The 25,519-nt window shown below is 38.3% G+C and overlaps 4 protein-coding genes across 4 annotated transcripts; all 4 read right to left on the reverse strand.

Annotated features, from left to right (window-relative positions):
* Positions 1–1,479: 1,479 nt before the first annotated feature.
* Positions 1,480–2,392, reverse strand: LOC101298441 (probable calcium-binding protein CML36-like). Its single transcript, XM_004303566.1, has one exon. The coding sequence runs from the start codon at positions 2,331–2,333 to the stop codon at positions 1,701–1,703; it is 633 nt and encodes a 210-aa protein (XP_004303614.1). The 5' UTR covers positions 2,334–2,392; the 3' UTR covers positions 1,480–1,700.
* Positions 2,393–5,977: 3,585 nt separating this feature from the next.
* On the reverse strand, positions 5,978–10,346 carry LOC101298727 (triacylglycerol lipase SDP1-like). The gene is made up of 3 exons (XM_004303567.1): positions 8,528–10,346; positions 7,480–7,623; positions 5,978–7,102 (listed from the first exon to the last, which is right to left on the reverse strand). Exons 1-3 carry the CDS (start codon positions 9,941–9,943, stop codon positions 6,086–6,088), a joined length of 2,577 nt encoding a protein of 858 aa, XP_004303615.1. The 5' UTR covers positions 9,944–10,346; the 3' UTR covers positions 5,978–6,085.
* Positions 10,347–12,097: 1,751 nt separating this feature from the next.
* LOC101299018 (60S ribosome subunit biogenesis protein NIP7 homolog) lies at positions 12,098–13,758 on the reverse strand. The gene is made up of 2 exons (XM_004303568.1): positions 13,671–13,758; positions 12,098–12,951 (listed from the first exon to the last, which is right to left on the reverse strand). The coding sequence occupies exon 2, from the start codon at positions 12,867–12,869 to the stop codon at positions 12,306–12,308; it is 564 nt and encodes a 187-aa protein (XP_004303616.1). The 5' UTR covers positions 12,870–12,951; positions 13,671–13,758; the 3' UTR covers positions 12,098–12,305.
* Positions 13,759–15,043: 1,285 nt separating this feature from the next.
* LOC101299314 (kinetochore protein nuf2-like) lies at positions 15,044–22,248 on the reverse strand. Its single transcript, XM_004303569.1, has 11 exons — positions 22,003–22,248; positions 21,725–21,940; positions 20,599–20,689; positions 20,320–20,499; positions 19,326–19,415; positions 17,413–17,520; positions 16,793–16,846; positions 16,497–16,611; positions 16,216–16,373; positions 15,999–16,094; positions 15,044–15,609 (listed from the first exon to the last, which is right to left on the reverse strand). The coding sequence occupies exons 1-11, from the start codon at positions 22,164–22,166 to the stop codon at positions 15,568–15,570; spliced, it is 1,314 nt and encodes a 437-aa protein (XP_004303617.1). The 5' UTR covers positions 22,167–22,248; the 3' UTR covers positions 15,044–15,567.
* Positions 22,249–25,519: the final 3,271 nt, after the last annotated feature.

Here is a 25,519-nt window from a genome sequence, read left to right on the forward strand (position 1 = left end):
ATGGGAACGAAGATGTGTATCGATATGGGGGAAAAATGGTTTGAAAGGTAACTTTTAGAATTTGACTTTATTCTTGATATCAAGTCATCACTTGACAGAGGAATTAGATGAATATCAAGTCATCACTTGACAGAGGAATTGGATGAAGATTGGAAGTTTGGACATGCGCAGCTGATGAAAATTGGGAGTTGAGGGGTGTTTTTGATGAAATTGAAAGAATAAGGACTAACATGATGATCGACCTAAAGTTGATGGGGGTAAACTGAAATTAGTCCTTTTTTTTTGTTTGAGGAAAAGGGATGTGACTCCCGTGGGCGTAAACCCATCCATTGATCGAAAGATCATACAACGAGCACTCTCGCTCAAACTAAGGGATCTGAAGATCATATATTACATCCACTGCTCAACTGACTAACTTAATAGCCAGGCTACCATCCAAAAAGATGATAATAACTACAATCTACAAAGAAAATAAAGTCCAAAAAGGTGGACAATCAAACTAAACCCAAAAGACTGCCCAAAAAAGCGGACATCTAAAAACTAATTTATTCTTCATAACCCTAATTCCCAACATCCGTCTTGATTAGCTTGGGGCCTAGAGACCTTCATGGTGTACCCCTCTACCCGTCAGAACAGTGAACATCGTAGAATGAGGGTTACGTAAAAGCCCGCTCGTAGAGACTCAAACTCGGAACAACGAGCCTAAAAGTAAAACGTGAGAGAAGAGGGAAAATGGCCCAGACCCAAAAGGACCAAGCCCACTCCCACATGCCTCTTCCCAACCCTCAGCCCACTTGGACCTGAGATCCGGATTGGGCACCAGATCGAACCACCCAAGCTAGCCATAGCCGTCATCTGTCGGTCTCTGACGAGCAGAAGCATCCTTCAGCCATGGGAGTGGCGAACACGAAACGCAGACGCACCCAAAGCAAGTTGTCACCACCTTTGAGCCGTTGCTAACCTAGTTGCAAACGCCGCCGGACAAAACAACAAATCAGTTCATTGAGAAAGCGCAGAGTTAAGCCGCTCCTCCTCAAACTCCTCCCTAGCAGATCGGCCTCCCTCCTAGCTTGCAAGGTGCTCCATATATGATGCCTCGTTTGGTTTAGGGTAACTAACAAGAAAGAAAATTTGTTATTGTCATGTTATGTGTATTAAAAAAGGCAAAAGGAAAAGAAATTCTTTTATGAATCTCCTCTTATTTCTTTATCTTTATTACTTATAATATATTATTTTATTACATAAATTATTAATTTTTTAACAACTTTCGGGATCGCTTTCCGTATATTACCAAATATTGGGAATGAAAGTAGTTGAGAAATTCTATTTTTCTTCTCTTTCCGTTCTTATAAAGACCCGAGACCTGAAAGCATTATGTTGGAGAAACTTGGATTCGAAACCAAAGGTTCTGAAATTTGATAATGATGACTGGGTTCAATGTTTTTGGTTGAAGCAGGATGTCCAGTGAGCCAATCCCTTATCATATATTATATTATATTCCTCCACCCACGAAAATGGAGGACAGAAGAAAAGAACAGAAACATGACCCAATTCACCGGAAAAGAACATCATGTGCAGAAAATCAACCACATCTTATCTGAAACGCAAATTATGAACACTAACACCGTCTGATTCTCTGATCATTTCCTCCATTTTTTTTATAGGATTCCAAAAATAAATACAAAGAGAAAGAGTGTAGTTCATCGCTGCAGGTCCATCATACGAGCAAAGTCCTGAAAGCAGACGAAGCCGTCCCCGTTCTTATCGACCTCCGCAATCATGCGCCGGCACTCCTCTAACGTGCACCGTTCGTCCCCTATCGCCGTGAACACGCTCAACAGCTCCTCCGCGGATATCTTCCCGTCGTGATCCGTGTCGAACACCTCAAACGCCTCCCGCAGCTCCGAGTCGGCCGCCGGCTCGCAACCCGGTCCGAACCGGTGTAAAAGAGCCTCCAGGGGTATGCAGCCGTCGCCGTCGCCGTCGACCTCGCTCAGCATCATCGCCACCTCCTCCTGGGTCGGCGGCTCCGCCCCCAGCAGCCGCTTCAGCAGAGCCTCCAGCTCTGTTCTCGAGACCACTCCGTCGTTGTCTCTGTCGATCAGCCTAAAGGCCTGCGCCATGTCGACAGAAGAGAACTCCGACCAGTCCCCCGGCAGGACGCTGGTCGGAGTGGCGGCAGGACCACCAGGCTTGTGGAGGGAATCGGAGGAGGAAGAGGACGCGGTTCCGGAGCCGAAGGAGGGAGGGTCGGAGCGGGAGACGGCGGAGCGGTCCTTCTTGGAGCGGAAGAGGCGCTTGGGACTGAGGCTGTTGATTTTCATAAGCTTCATGGCGGAAGATGGATGACGAGGAAGAGAGAGGAAGAGAGGAAGAGAGAAGAAGATGAACTGATGAAGGGAATGGGAAGGAGAGAGGAAGGGGAGAGGGGTTAAATGGTGGGAGTGAAGGGAGAGCCATGGCAGCTTCCTGGAAACTTCGTGTTACTGGGAACCTTTCCATGAGCGGCTTATTTATATATATGCTAATAATTCTTCCCGCAAATTCAGACTTTTTTGTTATTTCTATCTAAATTTCAGTTTTTCTGTTCCAATTCCATTAATTCCTCAAAGAAACAAAGAATATTAGGTTATTTATTATTTTTTGGGTGTAGGTTGAATTGTATAATACAATACAAAGGAGGTTTTGGTGGGACTTGGGGGCCTTTGTTTGTTAGTTGGTGAGTGTTGGGAACTCGGGGCATTTACCATTTTGTTGGTTGTAAAAGTAGATGTTCTTTGTACACACTTTAGGTTTATTTTCTCATGGGAGGAGATTCTATCATTTTACAATTATTTGATGTTTATCATTAAATATGGAAGAAAAAGAAATCATTCACAACTTTGGGGCAAAATCTTTCAATAAAAATTACGAGAAATATCACTATTTCAAGCATGGTTTTTCTCAATCAACATAAATCTTATTCTCTTTGAAAAACCAACACAAATCTTATTCTAAGTTTTTGTTCGTCTAGCTTTGTTTCCTACGGTGTATTATCAGTCAATGGTGTTTAAATCGATGGTTAGAGACATCCAACGATAGTATACAACAACAATGATAACATTTTCAAAAACTAATCCAACAAGATTTTCTCTTGTTCATGTTCAACAATATGGTTGGAGAATTCTAGGATTGGGTCACTCATTTCAGATCTCACGATCTTGGGTCGAGTTGCCAGCCTCAGGTATGCTCGCGTCAATCGAGTTAGAAGGTCAGTCAAGAGCAATGCAGTCTAGGTCTCGCGGTTACCAGATGAAGGCTGCGGGCCGGGTCAGGGTGGTGGTCACGGGTCACGATTTGACTAGATGGAATTTCGGCCTCTCCATGGGCTAGGTTGGGGACCAAGAAGGAAAAGGGTTGTTAGGCCTAATCATGGAGTTGTCTCTATTGATGGGCCTGATGGTTCTGGTCGGAGCAGGATGATGGGCTTCATCGTTGTGGATATGGGCTAGGTTGTAGGAAGTATAACCAGGGCCATACCTGAGATTTTGAGGCCTGAGGCCGGGTCTAAAAATGGTGCCCTCTAATGGTATACCTTCTTTATTATCTTTGGTATTGGAACAAGTAATTAGCCCATTTGTAGTCCATTACAATCATTGGTAAATAAGATGGTGTTGGCTGCTGGGCATTTGTAATCTTGAAGGCTTCTTTCTATGTTGGTGTGATTGTGTTTGTCTCTAAAACACGCAATCACAAGAGAAAGACTAGGAACGGGACTGAGGCAGAGGCAGACAAGATCTGTTACGGCCTTATGATACCAACGACACCACCGCCCTCGAGCTTGGCGGTGTTCCCATTCTTTTATTCCCAGCCTTTATGATGCATTGATGACGCTCTTTACACAAATACCAAACCCCCACTTTGATTTTCTAGAGCATAGTATCGTGTGTGTCGAGGGGATTGTTGTGATTTTGCATAACAGTCATATATTGACTGTTTCAAATTGGGATTGGTGCCCCCAAAAGTCATATATTGCCTGAGGTTGTTGCCTTTTAGGCTCACCTCAGGTCCGGGCCGAAGTATAACCTCCACCCCGGAAGGGAAAGAGGTTGTAATCTTCTAATTTATGTTTAGTCTAGGGAAAAGTCTTTGCCGGTCTTTATTGCTTTATGCAACTTTTATGTAGACAAATAGATCCATTTGTACCACAATTGCGTGCTAGGCAGAATTAGGAGAGAATAGATCAATAGATGCATAGAATCATAGAAGGCGTGTTGTAGACACTCGTGTAAAGACTAGCTTAGTAGCGAGTGTATCAGAGATTTATTAGTCTGCTTATTACATAAGTTAGTTCGGTTTTTCCGTTTCTCTTTTATGTAAGATATGTAGATTTTGCTGATTATGACTATTAATTTGTTGTTATTAGTAAATGATATTTGAAAAAGGATCAATCGACTCTTTTTTGCCCCTAGCTTGCTACGTCCATGGATATAAAATGTTGATACGACTGATCTGAGTCGAATCAGTTTTTAAATTTGGACTAGATATCTATATATACCGGCTGAAAAGTGTAGTGTTTTACTAGCTTCTCTTCTTGTTCGTGGGGAATGTGTTATAATTGTTCACCAACATGAAAGGACACGGGAAGCACACGGAGACGGAAAACTAGAGAGCTGTGGAGCACGCGGAAAGCAACTCATCCAGCTCTCACACTCATTTCACTTGGATCACTTCATTTTTGGTGGAACTGAAATTGGAATTACTTTTCAGTGTTGGAGCGAAAGAAGATGGAAAGGACACAGCTAGCCACGATCGTGAGTGTGCTGGACCACCTCGCATGCATGTCTATGATTGATGATGTTTCACTCTTTGCTCTCGTCCACTCCTTTTGGTTTCCCCAGATTTTTACTCTCAGTGTTGCTGCAAGTCCGCGACCACGCGCATTTAATACCACTACTCATTCTCCTTGATAAAGTTATGTCATTCCCTTTCTAATTTAATTTGGTACCACTCAATGCGCAATCGCACCCGCTCGGTTGGCTTCGGACAAAGCAGGAAGGTCAGCTTAGGACCTCTAGGTAGTCTTGAAACTGCTTCTTGAGGTTTTTTATCAAGTAAGTTCACCCGTTAGGTCAGCGCATCATTAGGGGTAAACCTAGGTCATTGGTGTGACTTGTCTAGGTCATTGGTGTGACCTGTTAGGTCATTACTACTGGACAACATTTTTCACCCTTTTGTTTTTGAATTTGGATCGCCACATGTACATGAGCAATGTACAGAGCTGTAGGTATCTAGGAGAAACTTTTATGAGCCTCATAAACATAAGCTAGCTTCGATCTCATGAGATCAAATAGGAGAGCCAAAAGGGAGGAAACTGGATGGCTACTAAAATCTTGCATAGACATATATTGCAAGACTCGTAAGGAGTCAAGTACGCACAATAGAACCAAAACATAATTGAGTTACTTGCGTAAGTTTATGATTCTGGCAAACATTGTAGCCTTTTCAAAATTGAAACTATTCTGAACACTTGAGATCACAGAAAAGTAACTTGGCACCATAATGAAGCTAACTCAATATACTCAGAACAGATGCAAATTACAGAAACATACAACTGTATGCAAGGATACAATCCTCTCTCCTGAGAGACGCTATTTCCGATTAGTATCTTATAACTCCACGCTCCTCATATCTTCAATAACATATAGGTGGACATGCCAGTATAATATTCCAGTGGAATGCTACAATTCATATCAAGTATGTGTTGGAAAAAGCCCCAGTGATACTTCTTTCAACTCTTATTAAAACAATGTTCAAAGTGTAATAACAAGTCCATACATATATATCTGTCCATTAACCCCAAAAAACAATTGAATTCTGAGCTTAAATGAAACATAACAACTATGATCTAGATAAGGTGGAGGTCCAACTTTGGAGTGAAGGTGAGAATTTTGGTTCACACAAGTCTTAAAAACCAACCGCATCAGAGAGACTAAGCTATATGAATCACATAGTTGTATACCATTTATATAAAGCACTAAGTACTAACTTGGAACATTTATTTTGATTTTTTGAATAAACAAAAACTACATATTATGTCAAACACTCAAACTAACAACTGCCTGCACTCTTCAGAGCTCTGATTATTAGAATCATCAGCAGTGATAGATTGATCTGTAGACTGGCTACAGCTGGCCGCTGTATCATTTAATCCTATTTCTGAAGCAGAATCAGCATCGCCATATTCAGATGCAGATCTAGTATCCATCTCCTTTTCGAGAGAGTCGAGTTGCACACACTCAGCAACTTCAGTGTTAAAATTTTCCATATCCTGACTCCTACTACTTGACAATGACAAGTCTTCTTTCTTCACAACATTGAATACAATCCCGTTATGTATCCTTTCCGGCTGCAAAAGATCACCTTCTGTCACCATAATGCTAGCACTGTTTACTGAAGCCACATTCCCGAAATCCCTCCTATCAAATCTTGTGCTGTCCGGGCTACGGTCTGGTGTACTCCCCCTTGAGCTGTGATGGTATTGATTACTGCCCCCCAATTGGAGCGTCGTACCTGAGTTAGGATTAACCAACAATCCTCTGTTCAGTTCCGCATCAATGTCCAAGTTTTGGACAAAGTCGATGAATTTAGTTGCTGACGTCGTTCTCATCAAGGGTCCACCGGATCTGGTCCAAGAATTTAAATCGGCATTCTCAGATTCGCTGTCACTTCCATGACCATCATGTATGTTACGGTGGGTATGGAAGTTTTTACCACCGGTGGGTGTGCCAACTCCATGATGGAATGAGGAACCAGCATCTCCAAGGAGGTCTTCTTCAAGAGAACCACTAGAATTCTCACGAGCAATGCAATTCCAAGATGGAATTCTTTTTGATGCACTGAATCTGACTGTGCTCAGTAGGCCATGAGAAGAAGCAGCAGCTCTTTCAGCACTCCTTTTCAGTCTACGCATGTGATTGAGAATAACAACAGACTCATCAAGAGCAAGTTCAATGCCACAGTTTGCTTTTATCGCTGACAGTTTCTCCCAAGTGCACCGTCTACCTTGGTTGGCAGCCTTTTGAAGCTCAACATATGTTGGGTTTTGTATAATTTTTGAATACTGGTCAAGGAGCAAGGAAAAAGAAACTTATTAGTTTCTCTCAATACTAGCAATTGGTCTACATGATAAAAGAGAAAAAAAAAAATCTTCATATATTCCAAAACAAAACTTTGTAGCACTCCACTGTGGTCAATTCAATCAATCCTAATTAAAAATCAAATATTAAAAATAAATTAAGCAAGAACAGCAATAAAGATTCACTTAAATAATGAAGCCTAAGCCTAAACAATTAAGATCCCCTTGGTCTTCTCTTTCGATAAATTTTAATGATATTTAGCCAGAGACAAGAGAAAGTAAAAAAGAAGTCTAATTCACTAGTACGGAGTTACTGACTAGCTGATTAGATGTCTATCACTATCTGTTTTTCCTCCACTTACCTGAGCTAGAGTGGCAGGCATCACAATAGTAACATCGCCCTCCCAGTCTTGAGCAAACAGCTTAGCAAGTCCGCCTAAGGGAAAACCAAGTTCAAGGATCTGGTTACATCTATGTTTCACCTCCATCTCAACAAGATGCGCAAGCTACAGAATTCATATACCAAGTTAGTAAACCAACAAACAAGATAACGCTCATCCATAAATAATAACCACCAGCAATGAAGCAGTACAAACAAGCAATTCAGTAATCAGTATAATGTTCTTATTGAAAGTATATCCCAGAGCTGGATGGTCTTGCATGGAAAATTATGAAATATTTGGCCTCTTCACCTATTGCCATTCCGTTTTGAGTTGGACGGACCAATTTCTACAGTTTTTTGTTCTTGCAATGAGGTGCTTATGACATATTGACTATGGCAAACTTTGGTGTTCATCATATTGGTTAACTATGATGAAAGACTAATTCAAATCTTATCAACAATGACTTGTCAATGCCATGAGACCTGGAGTCCCATAAAGATGTAGCATGATCTTCAAATAACAGGAAACATTTTCTGTGCCATTAATACTCGCCACAAGTTTGAACTAATTGGATTTCTCTAACTAAACCATTAATGACATGTTGACAAAGCAGTCAAAAAGCGGCATCAGCTGTTATACACTAGCTACTAGAAACCACTTTTAAGAAGCAGGGTGAACAACAATGATAAAGAAAATCAAGAACTGCAACCTGAACATAAATGGAAGCGTTGGTCGCATTACATTTCAAGCAACATTCTGCCCAAGATGAGTTCAAAGTGATATACAAGTTAACTAATAAGAATTGGTCTCCAACTATATATTGTATTATTTCAGCTAAAGATTATAATACAAACAGGTGGAGGAGGAAAATGAAGGGAAGCAGTAAGAAGGGAAGAGCACGTTGAAAAGGCTACAACCGAATATACTTCTAATGAGTAAAATTAAAGCTAAAGAAACAGAACAAGAAGCCATAGACAAAGACAAAAAATATAAAAGAGAGTCTAAAGTGAGGTTCATAGATACATACCTTGGCAGCAAAGTTGCCTCCAATAGCTCTCACAAATTCCTTTAGTCTTAATAATGGTGCAATATGAGGATTTGCCTGACTGACTATAAAATGATTGACATTGAACAGTTCTTTTAGTTGCATCATAGGCAAATCAATTTCCAGACTACCGTCCCGCCACCTACGCACTGGCATTGTCCCTGCCTCTGGATCCAAATTAAATGGAGGATGGTAAGGAACAATCTCTCCACTTCTATCTTTCGCCATTAGTTCCTGGGCCTCAAAAAGGCCTGGGAAAGCACAAGAAGCTGTCACTGCACTCCATATAACAACGTGAGGTGATGTCAAGTAGTTCAGACATCTAGGTGGCTCGTGCTTCCTTGGGGAGCAAACAGTTATCCCAAGAATTCGACCTGTCATGTCGTATGCTTCCTGAAATGTTAAATTACTGGTTAAATGCCTTAGCATCATTTGCAACTGCCTGATCTCATGGACAGCCCCACGTGTCATGACCCTCTTCACAACTGTAAAAATTCCACCCATCTGATCAAAAAACTGCAACGAGTGCCAAGAATCCTCAAAAAAACTTTGCAGCTCTGGCCAAGACCTAGTGGCAACAACAGAACACATAATGGACCCAACACTAGAACCAGCAATTATTCTTGGCATAAGCTTATGTTCCACCAGTGTTTTAACTACACCAACATGAAATGATCCAAGAGAAGCACCCCCACTCAAGAGCAAGGCAGTTCTCCCAAAAGCGTGTCTTGTTTCATGCATGAAAGCAAGCTTCTCTTCCAATGAGAGCTCTTCTGAGTCTGAATCACAAACCATTCTCAGCTGAGTTGATACCTCATCAATATATTCTTTTATAAGTTTGGGCACGTGAAGTCTCCCCTTGTGAAGCTCAGGGTTGCACATGTTACCAAGATTTCTAACAAGATCTGCTCGCATACAGAAAATTATATCTCGGAGAGAACCCTCTTCACGACGGTGGTGGAGTTCTTGAAGCTTGTTCCTAACCACTTCTTCATCATAAAGGTCTGATTCATTCATCTTTGGGGTCTCCTTATCAAGCATCTTAGCAGCATGAGCCCACTCCTCGTATGTCAAGGCAGTCCTCATCATATTTCTCCAAAATTTCCTCCGATAAGCCATTTCAGCCTTCACTTTTACATTTGTGTATCGTTTCAACACAAAGGCGATAATTGTCACCATTGCCAATATCCCTTGCGGGTTTCTAGGATGCAACCATGAGAACATAGGAGCCAAAAAATTCCTGAATCTAAAGACGAGACTAAACAACATACTAAAGATCTGATGTCTCAAATGAGTCATGGACTTGCAGAACAAAATCCGGAAAGCAATGGTCCGACCAATAATGGTTGAAGGTCCAATAGGAAATGGATCAACACTGGCTTCATTACTTATATCCATGATTTTGGAGCAAGTAGAATGTACGTATATGTACGTATATCCTGGATCAACAAAGCTCAAGAGCTCTACTAACACAATTCAGTTTTAGCTCACAAAGTTTACAAAAGAATGAGAAAGGCAATTGAATCAATATGAACAATTGCAAAGAAGCAGAAGATTCCACAATCTCAACAATCAGATATTTCTAAATTCTTGGAACCAAGACGGTACCCAATAACTGAAACAAGAAAACCAGTATTTGTGAATGAAACATTTTCCAACCTCTTTGAAGCTTTGCAAGTCCCAGCAGAGAAAAATTGACCCAAATTTGCAAGACCCACCAGCTCAACAACTAGGTGGGTTTCCCCAACCAATCCTTGAAGGACCCAGAAGAAAACTCAACCCAGAATTTCAAAACCCAGCTGGGTTTTACCAATGAAATTGAGAGACAAGAGGGTTCTTAGTTTAGTACCTACAAAAAGAAACCCAGAATAATGAAACTCCAAAACAAGAAATTCACGTTGAATACACGAAAGCCAATATAATACCAACAAGATAAAAGTCGGATTTATTGGGAAGTGTGAAAGGATAACGATATTGACGCCGCTTTGATTACGATGCGAGATACGAAATTCGGATTTTGGGAAATTACTATATATATTAAAGCAAAACGCAGGTAGTACTGTTCATTCCACGAGGATAAGGTGGCAGAGACCAGACTACTCCGCAATCCTCAATCTTGGAACCTTCCATTTATACATCTATTTATAGAAAGTAAAACCAGACGGAACCAGAGTTTGGAGTAGACGGAACCTTGCGGGCCAACGCGAACCCGCCCCGACCAAAATCAGAGAGTTCCTTCCATTCTTCAGTGACAAGCTTTCACAACTCAAATGTGAGCTCACCCTTCACCCTCATACATATATAGTCGGTGAGAATCCAACCATAATCCTTAGAGCAAGTTTACTTGTTGGGTTAGATCGCTAAAGTTTTAGATCAATATAGGTTACCTGTTAGGAATGTGACATGGGTCGCCATGAGGTAACGAGGAGATGAACTTAACAAAGATGTAGAAACAAAAGTGTACGACAAATGACCTCTTGAAACAAAAGTATCATAAATTGCCCAATTAAGTAGTTAATGAGCTTTAGGGTTTATCTACTAAGGTGGCATCTGTTTTAACCGTTGCATATCACATCTAGGGTTTATATTTAAGTCAAGGATAAACAAGAACCGTCCCTAGAAGGAGAGGATCATGATGCATGAAAAATGATGGAACTGGTGATGTATGTATTTATGGGTAGTAGTACAATTTTTGTTAGGGTTAGGGTTGTGTGTTAACCCAAATTTTATGTAATGAAGGTCTATTTTAATGTCCTGATGCAATATTTATATGTTGGATGCTTGTTTTCATTTTTGTTGGGCTAATCAAATCAACTCTAGGGTGTGTGTTTTGAACATGTCTAAGAAAGAATTAGAGGCTTGACCCCCTCTAGTGTTACAAGCATGGTAATTTACACCCATTGCGTTTTTCACTTTCGTGGTTTGGCTCATCGCTAGTGCTCTTTCTCAGCGCAGTCTCTCCCGACTTCATTTCAGGAAACTCGCTTATTTGCAGAGTTTGGAGCCTTCTTCCTCTTCTCTAGCTACTTCATCCCAAAAAAGAGAGCATACCAATATACAGGTAACCATTGGACACATTGCTAACGAACGAGTACTGGAGCGTTAGAAGTGAGTGTTTGCTCACAGGCAATGATGTGTTGAAAATAGGGGACTTGACAAGGACACCCAATGGATCAATGTAGGGATCATGTTTGGCTTCTTCCTGTTTTATCGCGTGCTTTGTTGGGTTTAGGGTTTAGGGTCATTCTTTGTCGAAGGGATTCAAAAACAACAATTTAATCACATAAGATCGATGTTATCGACTACATCCCCAATCTTTCATTCAAAAGAAATCATGTAAAAGTTGAAAATATATAAGATCAAAGCAAGACCAAAATATTGAACACGTTGTAACACAAGTTGTCAAACACCAAGTAGAGTGAATTGAAACTTATAAAATGTCTTTTTTCTTGAGACCTAGAAAAATCAAACCAAAAGATTTGAGACTTGAGGAGCACAAGAGAAAATTATATCAAGAATTGAACTCTTGCTGCAAGGGTGCAAGAAACAAGTGAAAATGAGGAAACTGAAACCCCCATAACGTTAAACCAAAATAAACGCACACGGAGCCACAAGGAAAATTATAATCTATTCTTCATACAAAACCGGAACTATAATCACGGCCAAAATTCATCAGAATCTAATAGACTCACTTACATAAGCGGCAGATATGCATACAATGCAACACACGTACCAAAAGCAGTAAAAGTTGACATTAAATTCAAAGCTCATCCTCCATCCTCAAGTACTCTCCAATATCAGCCTGATGAAGCACCACAATTCCATTGGGGTCCAACTTCCTACAATCCTGGGTAGATTTAGCTGCAATGCCAAAACCCAATGGAATATCTGACATTGAAAACACAACCACCCCATCACCAGGCACAATATTTTCTGTAATTCTACCCAACCCACCTTTCAAAACATGGTTTCCGTATAAATATGACATCTCAGAGGTAGGTTTGAGCCAGACCTTGTGTTTAGCATTTGAGGCCAAGAAACTCAAACATTGAACAGTTAGGTGGAAGCTGCCACCATGAGTAAACTTACCAATGCAAGTTCCAAGAGAGACTAAATTGACCCGAGCTATGTTTGTTGCACGCTTTACTAGTGAGTCACTGACATAGTAGACCTTGTTCTTGTTGAGACGAAAGCAATAGCGACCTGGATTTGGGTCCGGACCTTCATGAGAAGGGTTCTCCACAATGTTTTTGAGGTTGTTTCCCGTGAACTTAAAGAGCTTTTCAAACACCGCAGTGGTTTCAGCTTCATCCAAAGGCCTCATCTTAGTCCTGGAGTTTAAGAGGGTTCGGGGACAGAGATTGGTGAGCCTCTTGCTCTTGTACCGTTTTGGAAGCTGATTTTACCTAAACATAAAATACCATTTGTTATACTTCACAATATGCATATAAAAACGGAAGAAGAATCACAGTAACATCCATAGATGCATTCATGTTTCACAGCTATTGGAGGACACTTTGAAGTTCAAACACTGATGAATTGTAAGCATTAGTGACACAAAGAAACAAAGAAGATGATTGCTACAGGATGACTTCTCAAATCTCAGCCAGTTGCATTATAGTCCTTATTACACTGTCTGTGTATTTCCAAAAAATGTACAACACACACAAGACAATTTTTGCAACTAGTTGATCTTGTTATTGCTAGAACTTCCAACAAAAGTACTCAGTATATTAGTGACCACAGCCGAAAATGAAAGATATCAAAGCAAAGCCCATAAGGAAGGAAACACATGCAAACAATAGAAATTGTGGGATATACAAAGCTAAAGACTCATGAAACTGTATAGATAATGGAAGGGGCAGAATCTGTTTTGGAGTTAGCTTGAACACAGTTAGATTTGTGTACAAGCTCTTCAATTCATCTACACTTGAAGCAAAGAATTTAAAATAAAAATTCCTCAACTCCACCTGACCACTACACATGTATGCAAGCAGTGCTGTAAATCCAAAACAACCACCAAAGTTTGAGATTCCAAATTATGAGACCGGCTAATTACGAGAGAGTGTGTGTGTGTGATTTAATACAGAACCCAGAACAACAGAAACCATCACAACTTACTCACCGATAGAGAAAGGCCTGAAATTAGGGTTTAGGGTTCAGTGGTGAATGCGACGCCAAGGCGAGATTCTGAGACAGAAAGAACGGCCAACAGATGATATGGGGGTTTTGCACACTTTTAAACGGCCAAGTTTTTTGTTTTTTTGTTTTCTTTTTTCCTGTTTTTAACGGCGTTAATTATTCAATTCTTCAAAACGTTACAAACCGGAGTCCTGCCCAGCGCCTAGACACAGTCAAAATCACGGCGGTTTTGTTCAAAAATCATACATCAATCAATCAATGATTCATAACTTACGAGTCTAATTTTTTTTGGTGAGGAATGAATAACTGTAAAAGCGAAAAACATATATTCAACTCGTTCAAACTAGATGGAGTGAGAAAATACTGACAACTTGTTAATCTTTAAACCGGAGGCCCTACATCCATATACAAAAATACAACAATACTAACAACTCTTACCACACCACACACTCATGCTCGCTAACTTAGTCGTCTTCAGCAACCACGAGGTAGTGAGTAGTCAGTAGTGTGATACATCGGAGTGTTGGTGGTCGAGCAACTAATGCCAATCTAATCCTAGTGAACAAATCATATGGAAACCCACAATATGGATGAAGAGCTCACCCAAAACAACATCATACAATCCAACATCAGAATCAAAGTTGGACACCCACCCTTACAGCGCCACAACTATCACCATCAGGGCGACAACCCTGGTGTTGCCGCGTTCGTCAACCAAGTGAAACTCGGGATTACCCCCTCCCACCCCCAGCCTCTATGCATCAGACATGCCCTCGAAAACAATTTCTCGTCCGGCTGCACGCAACGAGCACTGGCAAGGCTAGATGTCAATGCCATGGTCGTCGCGCAACGAGACAAGAATGAGAATGCACCCAATATGCGAAGGAAAATCACTAAAAATTTTACCCCATTGAGCTACTAACTTTGATGCCCTTAGTACGAATCACTAGTTAGAACTATATTTTTTCCATAGCACATGTAACTCACAACAGAATTAACTAGCTTGCAACTAGTGAACAAGGTACAAAATCAAAAGGCAGTAGGGTTTTTAGTGTAAGTGTTTAGTGACACCCTACAAACCTGGCATTACATAGGTCGAGTATTGGTTCTGTTTTTTCTTTGAAATAAGTAGAGTGCTTGGTTTCTATAGTTGCGCTTTTTGCAGCGATCTGTATGATATGTTGGAGACTTGCTGAGGACTGCAATGTGAGGCTCACATTGACAGACACTGCAGAATGTTATCAAGGAAATCCATGACAACTTGCATGGGTGAGTGTACATAACTCAACCAGAGCGAATTAGTTGATTTTTGATCGTTCTTCAATAGGGGACTTTTGCATTATACACTTAAAGATGGGGAAAAGAAAATAAGATGTATGTATTTATTCAGTATAATTATTGTTTAATCTTTTAGACACATTGGAGGGGCATTCGAGTCTGAGCTCACCTAATTTTTGTTAAAAGTAATGAACTGATGACATGGAGGAATATTTACGCTATAAAAAGGACAGATTGATTGGTCTGGTTATCCGGAAAGAAAAGATTTCAAGAACCTCATTTCTGCTTAAACTACTATTATGAAGATAAGGGTCTCTAAATACAACTCCCTTCACAACAAGAAGAAGATGAAATAATACAACTCAAACTGCACACCAAGCAATGACAGGCAACCGAAGGTGCATTCTTTTAACACGAGGGATGAAGCATCCAGTGGAACTTTCTTGTCAAACTGAAGAAACAAGATTTAAAGGGAAGATGTATACAGGAAGGATGCTTCAGGCTCTTGAACCAAAGAAACAAGATATTTTCTGAAGTCAAACCAGCCAACAAATTTCAAAAGGACCTGCTCCATGCTCAGTGAACTTTTGACGCTCTATCAGTCATTGCAGCAAGTTCCCAATCGAACTTGCATATTGGTGGAACTGCATGCATCAATGTAACATAGACATACATCAACCATTAAAAATTGTTCGAGGCTTGAAACATCATGAAAATAAAATGTACTTCCCCCATATAGAGAACCAACCAGTATGGATTTCAATATTAGTTTCAATTATAGCCTCAGTTAAAAATCAGGGACTTATTTTTGATACTATATTTTAGGTGGACAAAGAACCGAGAAACAAATAGGAGCATCTCCCTGTACATAATGGCAATACCCAGTCAATGATATCTTGATATCATAAAAAATTGTACAGCAAATTGAAGAAGAGAACACACTAGTTCTTATTTGGGTATGATGAATAATACTGATCGGTAGTCTAAAGCTAGTTTTGCAAGGAAAGGGGAAAACATTGCAATGGGTAAGTACCTCTTTAATGATCTCCTCACATTTAAGAGCTAATGCTTGCTGATCAGCTGCTGCTGATTTCTTTAATGAGGCAATACTTGCAGTAATAGAATCCACCTACCAAATGCAGAGCTAAAATTAAATACTTGAACAAAAGAGTATCAATTACATACTTTAGATAATAGACAATCTAAAAAATACAAAAATGATCCCCCATCATAATCTACATATAAAATACCTCTGCTACCGCAGCTTCAACATCCTTTTGCCTTGCTTCGAGAAGACCTCTCCTTGATTCCACCTCCAGCTTGACTGTATTAACTTCCTTAGTAGCCTCCTCAAACTTTAGATATCTTTCCTTTTCTAGCTTCTTTTTCAAGTCATTAAAATCTTTCACTGAGATAAGAGAAAAACATCTCTAAACTCCAAAAGCAAATCTAACCATTTTATGTCTCATATTAAGCTGTCAACTGTTCAGAAAAGAACGCAACAGAACACAAATTGACTAAAAGAGACTACCTTTTGCCTGTCGTTTCACAACTTCGTTCTGAAGAGACTTAATCAGAATTTCATCATCACTTTTTTTCTGTTTTAATGCTTTACAGTCTTTGCCAGCAAATTTAGCCGAATTCACCTAATAACTCAAAAGCGGCCGTGTTATGAAGTTGATATTTCAAGCAACGGACAGTTCAGTGCATGAATATGAAATGCGAACTGTAAAGTTTGTTTGGCAAGAAGAAGGGAAACAATATCTTATGTTGTAAGATAAATCTGGATGCTGCTATAAGCAGACATTTGAAAGCAAATAGATCTACCTGTTCTTGTATAACCTGCATCTGGGCCAAGTGCTTTGATAGTTTCTTTAAAACCTGAGGATACACATGAAAATTATTGTTAAATTTAGCAGTAGCCAACTATATTCTTTAATAGACACATGTGATTATCTATTTATAATTTACATATGAATTGGTGCAAGCATATCAAACACAAGAATTTGTATTTCAATAAATTATTAATATAATATTAATATAACTAACATATCGTTTTATTCACCAGTCAATATACTTAAAATGTATATCACTACTTCTGTACCCAATAGAATTATGTTTCCAGTAACATTTGCAAGTGTTAGTAGTGTTTGGCATTATGAACAAAATCCAGAAGAAAAAAATGAGTGTAAGGAAACAAATAAAAATCCACAGTGGTACACACTGCTCATGTCCCGACTGGACTGGACCTTTTATATCAAAATTCCTTGAATTTTTTTTTTAAAAGTTAATAGTCATTTTCAAACAAAAATGTTCCAAATACCAGCTTTCAGAAGTTAGACACTTCAACTACACAGGCCTACGCAGTCCTTTTTAAAAAACTGTCAACATATAAAAGACCAGCATGCATAGTGATCACTTAAACATGTAGTCTGATATCATACTACCTTTGTATAAACCTCCTCAACAGCAGTCTTCTCGTTAAAAGATTGCATGGCTGACATTTCATCATTTTTTGCCTTCTCTCGAACTGATTTCTTCTCTTCTACAGCCCTCTTTAAGCAAAAGTGTGGTTTAGTTAGCTTACCAAAAGGAGCACAAATGATGAAACTACAGAAACACTGACCCAGTCAACATAACAAAAATGAAGTATGCAATTGCATAGTCAGAGGAAAGCTTGTTGTTTGATGTACAGTTGATATTACAAAGGAAGCATAGCTCTAGGGTTTTCAACTGGATTTTTATGCAGGCTTAACAAGAAAATAAATAACCAAGTAAGCTATATGCAATCATAACAGAACCAATTAATCCATCTGTGTCTAGGATTGTGCTTTGCTGTTGACTTTACATGTCTAAAATTTTTAGATCATGTAACTTAAAACCAACTGGCTATGCATGTGAGACCCAGTATAAATGGTAACACAAGGCTTCACATTCCCGTTGTTGTATATAACTCTCATCACGCAACCTCACATCCGGCTTAACTTAAGCAAGAGACATAGACATCACAACACATGTGGAAATGGACCAAATAGACAAATAGCCTCCTCCAAATACAGTAACTAGAGGATCTGATCCAAAACTAATTGGCTATGTGTGGAGATGGAACTAGAATTCGCACAATATCACGAAGTGGTCACCTTTGCTCAATTTGGGGGAGGCCTAGGTTATTATAAAAGATAGGGTAGGCTTCACGTTTGTGGTATGGGAAAGACACTCAACAATGCCAAACTCTTTAGTTTACTAGATTTGATTGGTTATCACACCTCTTGCAAGATACATTGACTTTATCTCTACAGGAATTTTCTGTAGTAGCAGAAAAAGGTGCTAATCATTTGCTGGCGAATTTGGGAGTATCAATATGGCATGATGCTCAGTGCAAAAGAGCCAAACCCAATTTCAGGTATTACTCTGGCAACCAAATTTATTCACGAGTGAAAGATCATTCTGAGACCCGTTTAAAACTTCAGTTGAACCACGAGAATTCAAACACCTATGCAAGCAAGAACTGGATTGGAATTCATGTAACATTAACTGCGTTGAAGGTAAGTTATATGTATAAATTAGGACCGCACATCATCTTTTCAAAGGGCTTAAACCATCTTCATACATGAGCTCATCTCAACCATTCTAAAGCCATTATTCCCAATATTTTGAAGACCAAATTAAATAGATTCTGAAGTGCAATTGTGCTTGAAAATAAAAATAAAAACAATAAATAAATAAAACCCCTGCCATGGTGGGGGTCATTGCACTATGACTAACAATTTCAGAACCGGAACCTCAACAACTGTGCCTGTGTGTGGGGAGAGAAAGAGAGACAGAGATCAATTCCCTTTCTCTATTTGTCCATATTAAGAATGATTTTCTATTAGTTCATCAGAGTTCATCCAAAAAATTTGATTATCTTGCAGAGATATGTCCATTGTGTTGGACTGATTTTAGTTTTACACCAAAGCAGTAAAGGCTATGTTTAAATTGGTTAAAAGCGCCTTATTTAAAAAGTATTCAGAGAAGGACCAAATACTAAGTTAATATTATAACTTATTTTTTCTTCAAGTTCTTGCCTCTCCTACCACAGTCACTTCCAACATAAAGTTATTCCATTCTCAAGAAAAGAAAAAAAAATTATTCGGTACGGGGTTTCAAAAGCCTGACGGCATGAAATATACAAATGGGTTAAAACACTTAAAACTAGAAAATAAGTCATGAGCCTTAAACACATGTAATGTTGGATGCAAACGAACAGGAATGTAGTAATGTTGATGAATCAGAATTACCAGATATAAATACTATGACCAACATGAAGAAAAAAGATATTTGATCAGGGAAAAAAAAAACACATGAAGAAATAAGGTACCTGCAGTTTATCCGGTGACTGAACAATTCTTGAGCGTAATTCTTGTCTCTCAGAATCACATTTTAGCAGATCAAAATCAGCATCAGAAATCTGGAGAAACAGAATAAGTCAAAAGGAAAAAGAAAGAATAAGAAAAGCATATCCACATTTGAATACCAGTACCTTCTTATATCTAACATACATGGAACCAAAAATATATTAAAAAATTATTTTAAAAAAGTCTCAATTTGAGATGAAAAGAAAATGACCCGAGGAGTTCCTCGACTTCCAGATTGTTATGGTTTCTTCTAAACCCAAAATCACAACACAGAGGAAGGACACAAGAGTTGACACTTTTTTTAGTGGGGAATAAGGAGCCTAAAAGGCCAACAAGAGTTGACACCTTTTGGCAATGGGAGAAATCATAATTTTGAGATAACATATAAAGGAGGAAGGAAAGAAAGAATAGATCTACCCAACCTATCTGTCTAACTACAACCTAACCCTTTCCTCCTTCCCCACCATAAAATTGCAACAAGCAGTAACTGAATAAGTGCTATGTTCCATCGCTTCCATGGATCCCGGATTGAGCCTAGAACACAAAATTGAAATCCCAGCGATTGTTTTTGCAGTCCAGTTTGCTTCTAATGACTTCATACCATTTTGAGTTTATTTCCTCCTTGAACCTCCATAGTCATTTCTCAAGTAGTCTCCGATTCCCCAGACTGCCTCTTTCTCTAACAAGTCACCAACTCCCAATTTGTTTCCTTTCTTCCACCCCATCTCATAAGAAGTATTTCATTCTCACTATTTTCCAGCTCAGAAAACACACAAAAGAAGTCAACAGACCAAAATAGAATTGCCAAGTTCTGATCTCTTGGAGAGTGAAAACAGTATCAGTTTCGATTAACAAATCTGACCACAATATTCCTAGAACTGTTTATGATTTATTTGTGTACTTCTATTTTGTTTAGGTAAAGCTGATAAAATCAGTCATAGCACTGAACAATCTGACCTCTTTGTCCATTTCTCCACTCTTCTCCTTCAACTTCTTAAGAGAAGTTCTGACTTTAACTTGTTCGTTGTTAAGGCCTTCAATGGTTTGGCGCAATTCTTTAACTTTAGCCTCTGCCTCTTGAAGAAGAGGCGATTCCTTTTCTCTTGCGTCATCGAAGTCCGCAATCTCAACATTCAACTACAAAACAAAGAATTGGTAAATTGATGCACAAGCAGCACAAATAAATAAAGTTCCCTTTAGTTTATTATTAAATACCCTTTCCTCTATATGATATACCTGGGAAACCCGGCCCTGCAACAACTGGTGCTGCTCCTCGATATCCGTTAATGGATTCATAAGTTCGGTGAGTTGTTTCACTTTTGTCTCTCTGATAACGAAAACAAAAGGTTAAACACATATAAGCAAAAGGTATAAATAAAATATTCAAACCAGAGCATCAAGTTTCTCATCTGTAAAACATGTTCTCTTCCCCTTAAAACTCAAAAGAGGAGTTCCTTTACACTAGTTCCAAGTTTGCATATAAATCCAACACTTACTCTCTTTCTTCCTTTCGTTTTTAAATCCAGTAAGAGCATATGTTGACAACAAAAGTATCTAAAAATAAACGAATATGTAATAAACATCCAGTAACAACACATTTGAAGAAAAGATTGTATCAGAAGCTTTAACAAGGTTGCTCGACCAGCCCATTAGATAATTGAAGCAGAAACAGTTATAGTTCACCTAATAAGGTATTCCCTATAAACGGAAAAAAGAAAAAATAAATAAATAAATAAATAAATTCCATAAGATATGCACCCACTCCTTTAAATTTTTCAAACTCCTTAATTATGTTCAAAGTCCCAGTATTATCTAGCCTTTCATTTCTTTCCAGAATGTAAGCTGCTGGAATTACCCAATAAAGTTCAGGCCCTTAAGCACTGCACTGAGTGCATCCTAAAACTGCAAGATAACTTCCATCAAATTACTAGAGGAGATTATAAAAATAAAAAAATTATCATGTGGCAGATGCTGATCAGACAAAATCCTGCCATCAGTTCCTTCATCATAAAGCCATCTAATGAGAAACAAACTTTTTTCATATCAAAGAAAGACAAGACAGCGGAAAATGTGTCCGCTAGACTAAATAAACAAAAAGGAAGTACAATACATGATCAACAAACTCTACGTCATAACGGCATTCAGATTATAAAAATGGCCCAAAAAGAGTAATATATAAACTCTTAAGAGACCAGTGCCATAATTAAACCATCCCCACCCCTAGTTTGCTTTGAGTTCTTTAGTTCCTCACCATCCAACCTACCAACAACACTGCCAATAGAGCTCAAAGCCGATTAAAATTGGCAAATCTCAAGTGACTCTAATCTTGAACTAATAATAAAATCAGGAAAAAAAATATTACCTATAAAGATGGTAATTCATAATAGCACTGAGAAAAAACTCGGTGCGATTGGGGTCCGGTCTTATGAGATCTTTGAGGGTAAATCTGTGAGGACAATCCACCAAGTCCAGGACCTGCCTGATTCTGTTGCAGAGGTTGATGATATGGAGGGAGCTGTCATGAGATTCGGGATTCTCAAACTGCTCCAAGGCGTCGAAATCAACTTGCCCAATATCCCTGCACCGGTTTCGAGTTAGAGTCTCATAGAAAATTAAGGGTAAGAGAAGAAACGGACTCACTCGTTGAAGAAGTCGAGAGCGATGAGGACGCGGGTGAAGAGGTTGGTGACGAAGTCAGGGTTAGGGTTGAGAAGATGGCGCTCCGAGATGTCCATGATCTGAGCGTCGATGATGATCGAGACTATGTCGACGCGAGACAGCCGTGGGTATATGAACTTTGACATCTCCAATGCTCTCAGATTCGCGCTCCTTCTCAGATTGAAAACTTCACCTCTTTCTCAAGTACAAAACCAACTGGTTTGAAACAGGAAGGAAAGCAGGAGTCCCTTAAAAAAAAAGCAAAAAAAACATAAAAACATAAAAAATTCACCCAACGATCCTTAAATTATTATGTCAATGCCAATTTGATATCCGAATTTTTAAAACTATCAAAGTGATACGTCATATGAGATTTTTTTTAATTTTTATTTATTTTTATCAAAAGGTGACGAAAATTCATAAATTGATTAAATATATGAATATAACATGAACACAAAACACAATCTGTCATCACGGATAACGTAAAAAATGAACCATGTGAAACTACATAAGCAACCTCTATGCCTCAACCATAACCTTGAAGCTGAAAGAGTAACCATGTAACAAGGACATAATCTGGGACCATCCTACCGAGGGAGAGAATCCCGAGTTCAAGTAACAATAAATCTATTAAAAGGAAGGCCAAGGCCTAAAAGTAACCCAAAAACTTAAAAGCTTTAACAATTTCACTTCAAACCCAAGCCCACAAATGGAAACCATACCGTTGTTTGCTTCATTTGCGCAACGTCGTTCAACCATAACGGCCACCTACCACAGCACCCGACAATCCATCCCAACCACCATATCGGACTTCAATCCACCACTTGGTATCAATGAACTAGTAGTAGCCACGCTTGTGTCACCGTCCACAAACCCCAAAGCACCTGAGCCGCTAGTATTGACCACGGTACCACGACCACCGCCAACACAATAGATGAGGTTCGAAGCCTCCTAAGAGCAGCATATCACACCTAGAGCGCCGCCTACTCAATCTCATGCCGGTGGAAGCCCACCGACAGTCTTGAGGAAAGCATCAAGGCTTCAAGGTGAAAGCTTAAAGCATCACCTTGAAGACGAGAGATGCAGAGGAGACCAAACAAGAAAAAGTTTATCCAATCCATATGATACCAAAAAAAGCCACCACCACCCTTACGAAAAGTTGAGACAAGCCAAAGACCCATCCATAACCATTGTGCAAAGACGCCGCCTAGAAAACCTAACAAAAGCTTGTTAAAGAGAAAAGGTGTATAAAATTAATGGGTCTCATTAAATCGATTGAACTACTAGGTGCACGATGTGCTGTAATTAATCTTTCTTGGATTGATTGAAATACTGAATAGAGCATGTGGTAAACAATAAATTTATAGTTAATGACTAAGAATGAAAATGCCAGATTTATTTAAGTCAATCATGATCGAATCTATATGTCATTTGTTTTGTTTTGATATATCATTTCATATGTCTATTTTATATATGTTGTGTTTCCTCGATTATTACTAGATTGAAATCTTAAGAGCCAAGTCAATATTATACTCGAGATACATCAACTATGACGCACAATAACCACGCGCGAGCGCAGCATTTTCACAAAAGCACATTTTTCTTTCAGTTTTTTTTTCTTGATGTTTGTTTGTTTTGTTTTTTTTTGTGTTTTGTTTGTTTTTTTGTTTTTTTGTTTTTTGTGTTTTTTTTTTTGCAGAAAGAGATTCTAAAAGAATGGTTTTAAATACACACCCCAAATAACTTAATACACATCCCTATTATTTGATATTTCAAATCACATTTGATTGGTATGTTAAATGACAAATGTGTAATACAATTTAAATATACTTATATTTGGAAACTAATAATGTGAAATATAAACCAAATTTAAAAAACAAAACTTATTTTTGGAAACTTATAAAGTGAATTAGAACAAATTAAATTTTTAAGATCGAGAACTTATTTAGGGAATCGAAACTATTAAAGTAAACAAAAAATTTGCAAGGAAATTTGGATAATCAATTGATTTCTTTTTTGTCCTTAAAGATTCATAATTTCAAAGTTTAGAGTGTCAAAGTGTCAAACGATATAATTGTTATGCATATGAACACTTATTTCGTTATATTTCACATATTTTTCTTTTCTCCCAAACACACTATTCAGATATGTATTTTTCATCTTATTTATCATTTTGATGTTTAAGAATTTGAAATGAACAATGATTCTGTAAGGATTTCTCAATAACTAACACAAATAATACATATGAACATCTATAAAATGTTAATTTATATAAATATATACTAATTATACAATAATAATAGTGTTAATATAGTCACATTATATGATATTTCATGGTTTTTTAGATTAAGGGTATTTTAGGTACTTTGGGTTGTGTATTTAATAAAATATCTGAATGAGAAATTAAATAAATGGTGTATTGAGAAGGGGATGTGTATTAAGTTATTTCGGGTGTGTATATAAAATTTCTCTCATGCTAAAAGTAGACGTGGAGAAAAAAATTATGTTTTTTTTTCTTTCTAATATCTTATCGTAACGGTTGAGTATGTTTTACATATGCATAAACAATAAATAGACATATAGACACAGTGACACATTCAACCATTACTTACAAACTCTAAGACTTCAATATACTTTTTTTAAGATACACTTGGATTAGAATTATTGTTCATAAAACTAAATATCCTTGAACTACCACGGGGACTTCTCTTTGGACAAAAAAAAAAGAGAGATGGCTTAGGCTTAGGCTTTTAAAGAGGATATTTTTTATCTAAAGTTCTAAACAAGTTGTGGCCGCTGCATTTCAACCACAAAGGGTTTTGGTGTTTCAAAGTTAACCATTTATTTTTCTAATGAAAACTTTCATCACAACGAGATCACTTATATTAGAGATTAGCTCAAAATTATAAAAATATCCAATTTTCCTTCAAAAAGCGATGTCAACATTTACTGAACCTACTAGACTTGTTGGGAGGATGGATCCATTTCACATTCTAATCCATGTTTCCAACTAGAAGTTTGATATTGGTTGGCTTGCACATGTCCCTCGTGTAGCTACTTGATACAAGTTGCAAAATTTTGATAAAAAAAAATTAATATAATCTTATAACAAAAATGGGACAACAATCCAGCTCCTAGTATGAAACATTTTCAATATTTATTAGGTTCATGATATTTATTGGGTTCATGCTCCATACCATTGCAAAACGTAGAAAAGATAAAAGGTGTTTACAAAAATACGAGACTGTTTGTTAAGTGGTTTGCTTATCTTCTTTTACTAAAGTCTCATAGTGATGTGTGAAGGAAGGAGGTTTGAGTTGATTTTGGCTGCTGTATTGTATTATATTGGATTGGTAATCTCTGCACCATGGATTATGGAGTCATTGTTCCACTACTAAACATGATTGGTTAGCTATTTCAACAAAATTGGAAAGAGAAAAGAAGCACTTTTGATATATATAACTAAATGATATCACGTTTGACTTATCATTGCCGTCTA

This window comes from Fragaria vesca, linkage group LG6, assembly GCF_000184155.1.
Source record: "Fragaria vesca subsp. vesca linkage group LG6, FraVesHawaii_1.0, whole genome shotgun sequence".
NCBI lineage: Eukaryota > Viridiplantae > Streptophyta > Magnoliopsida > Rosales > Rosaceae > Fragaria > Fragaria vesca.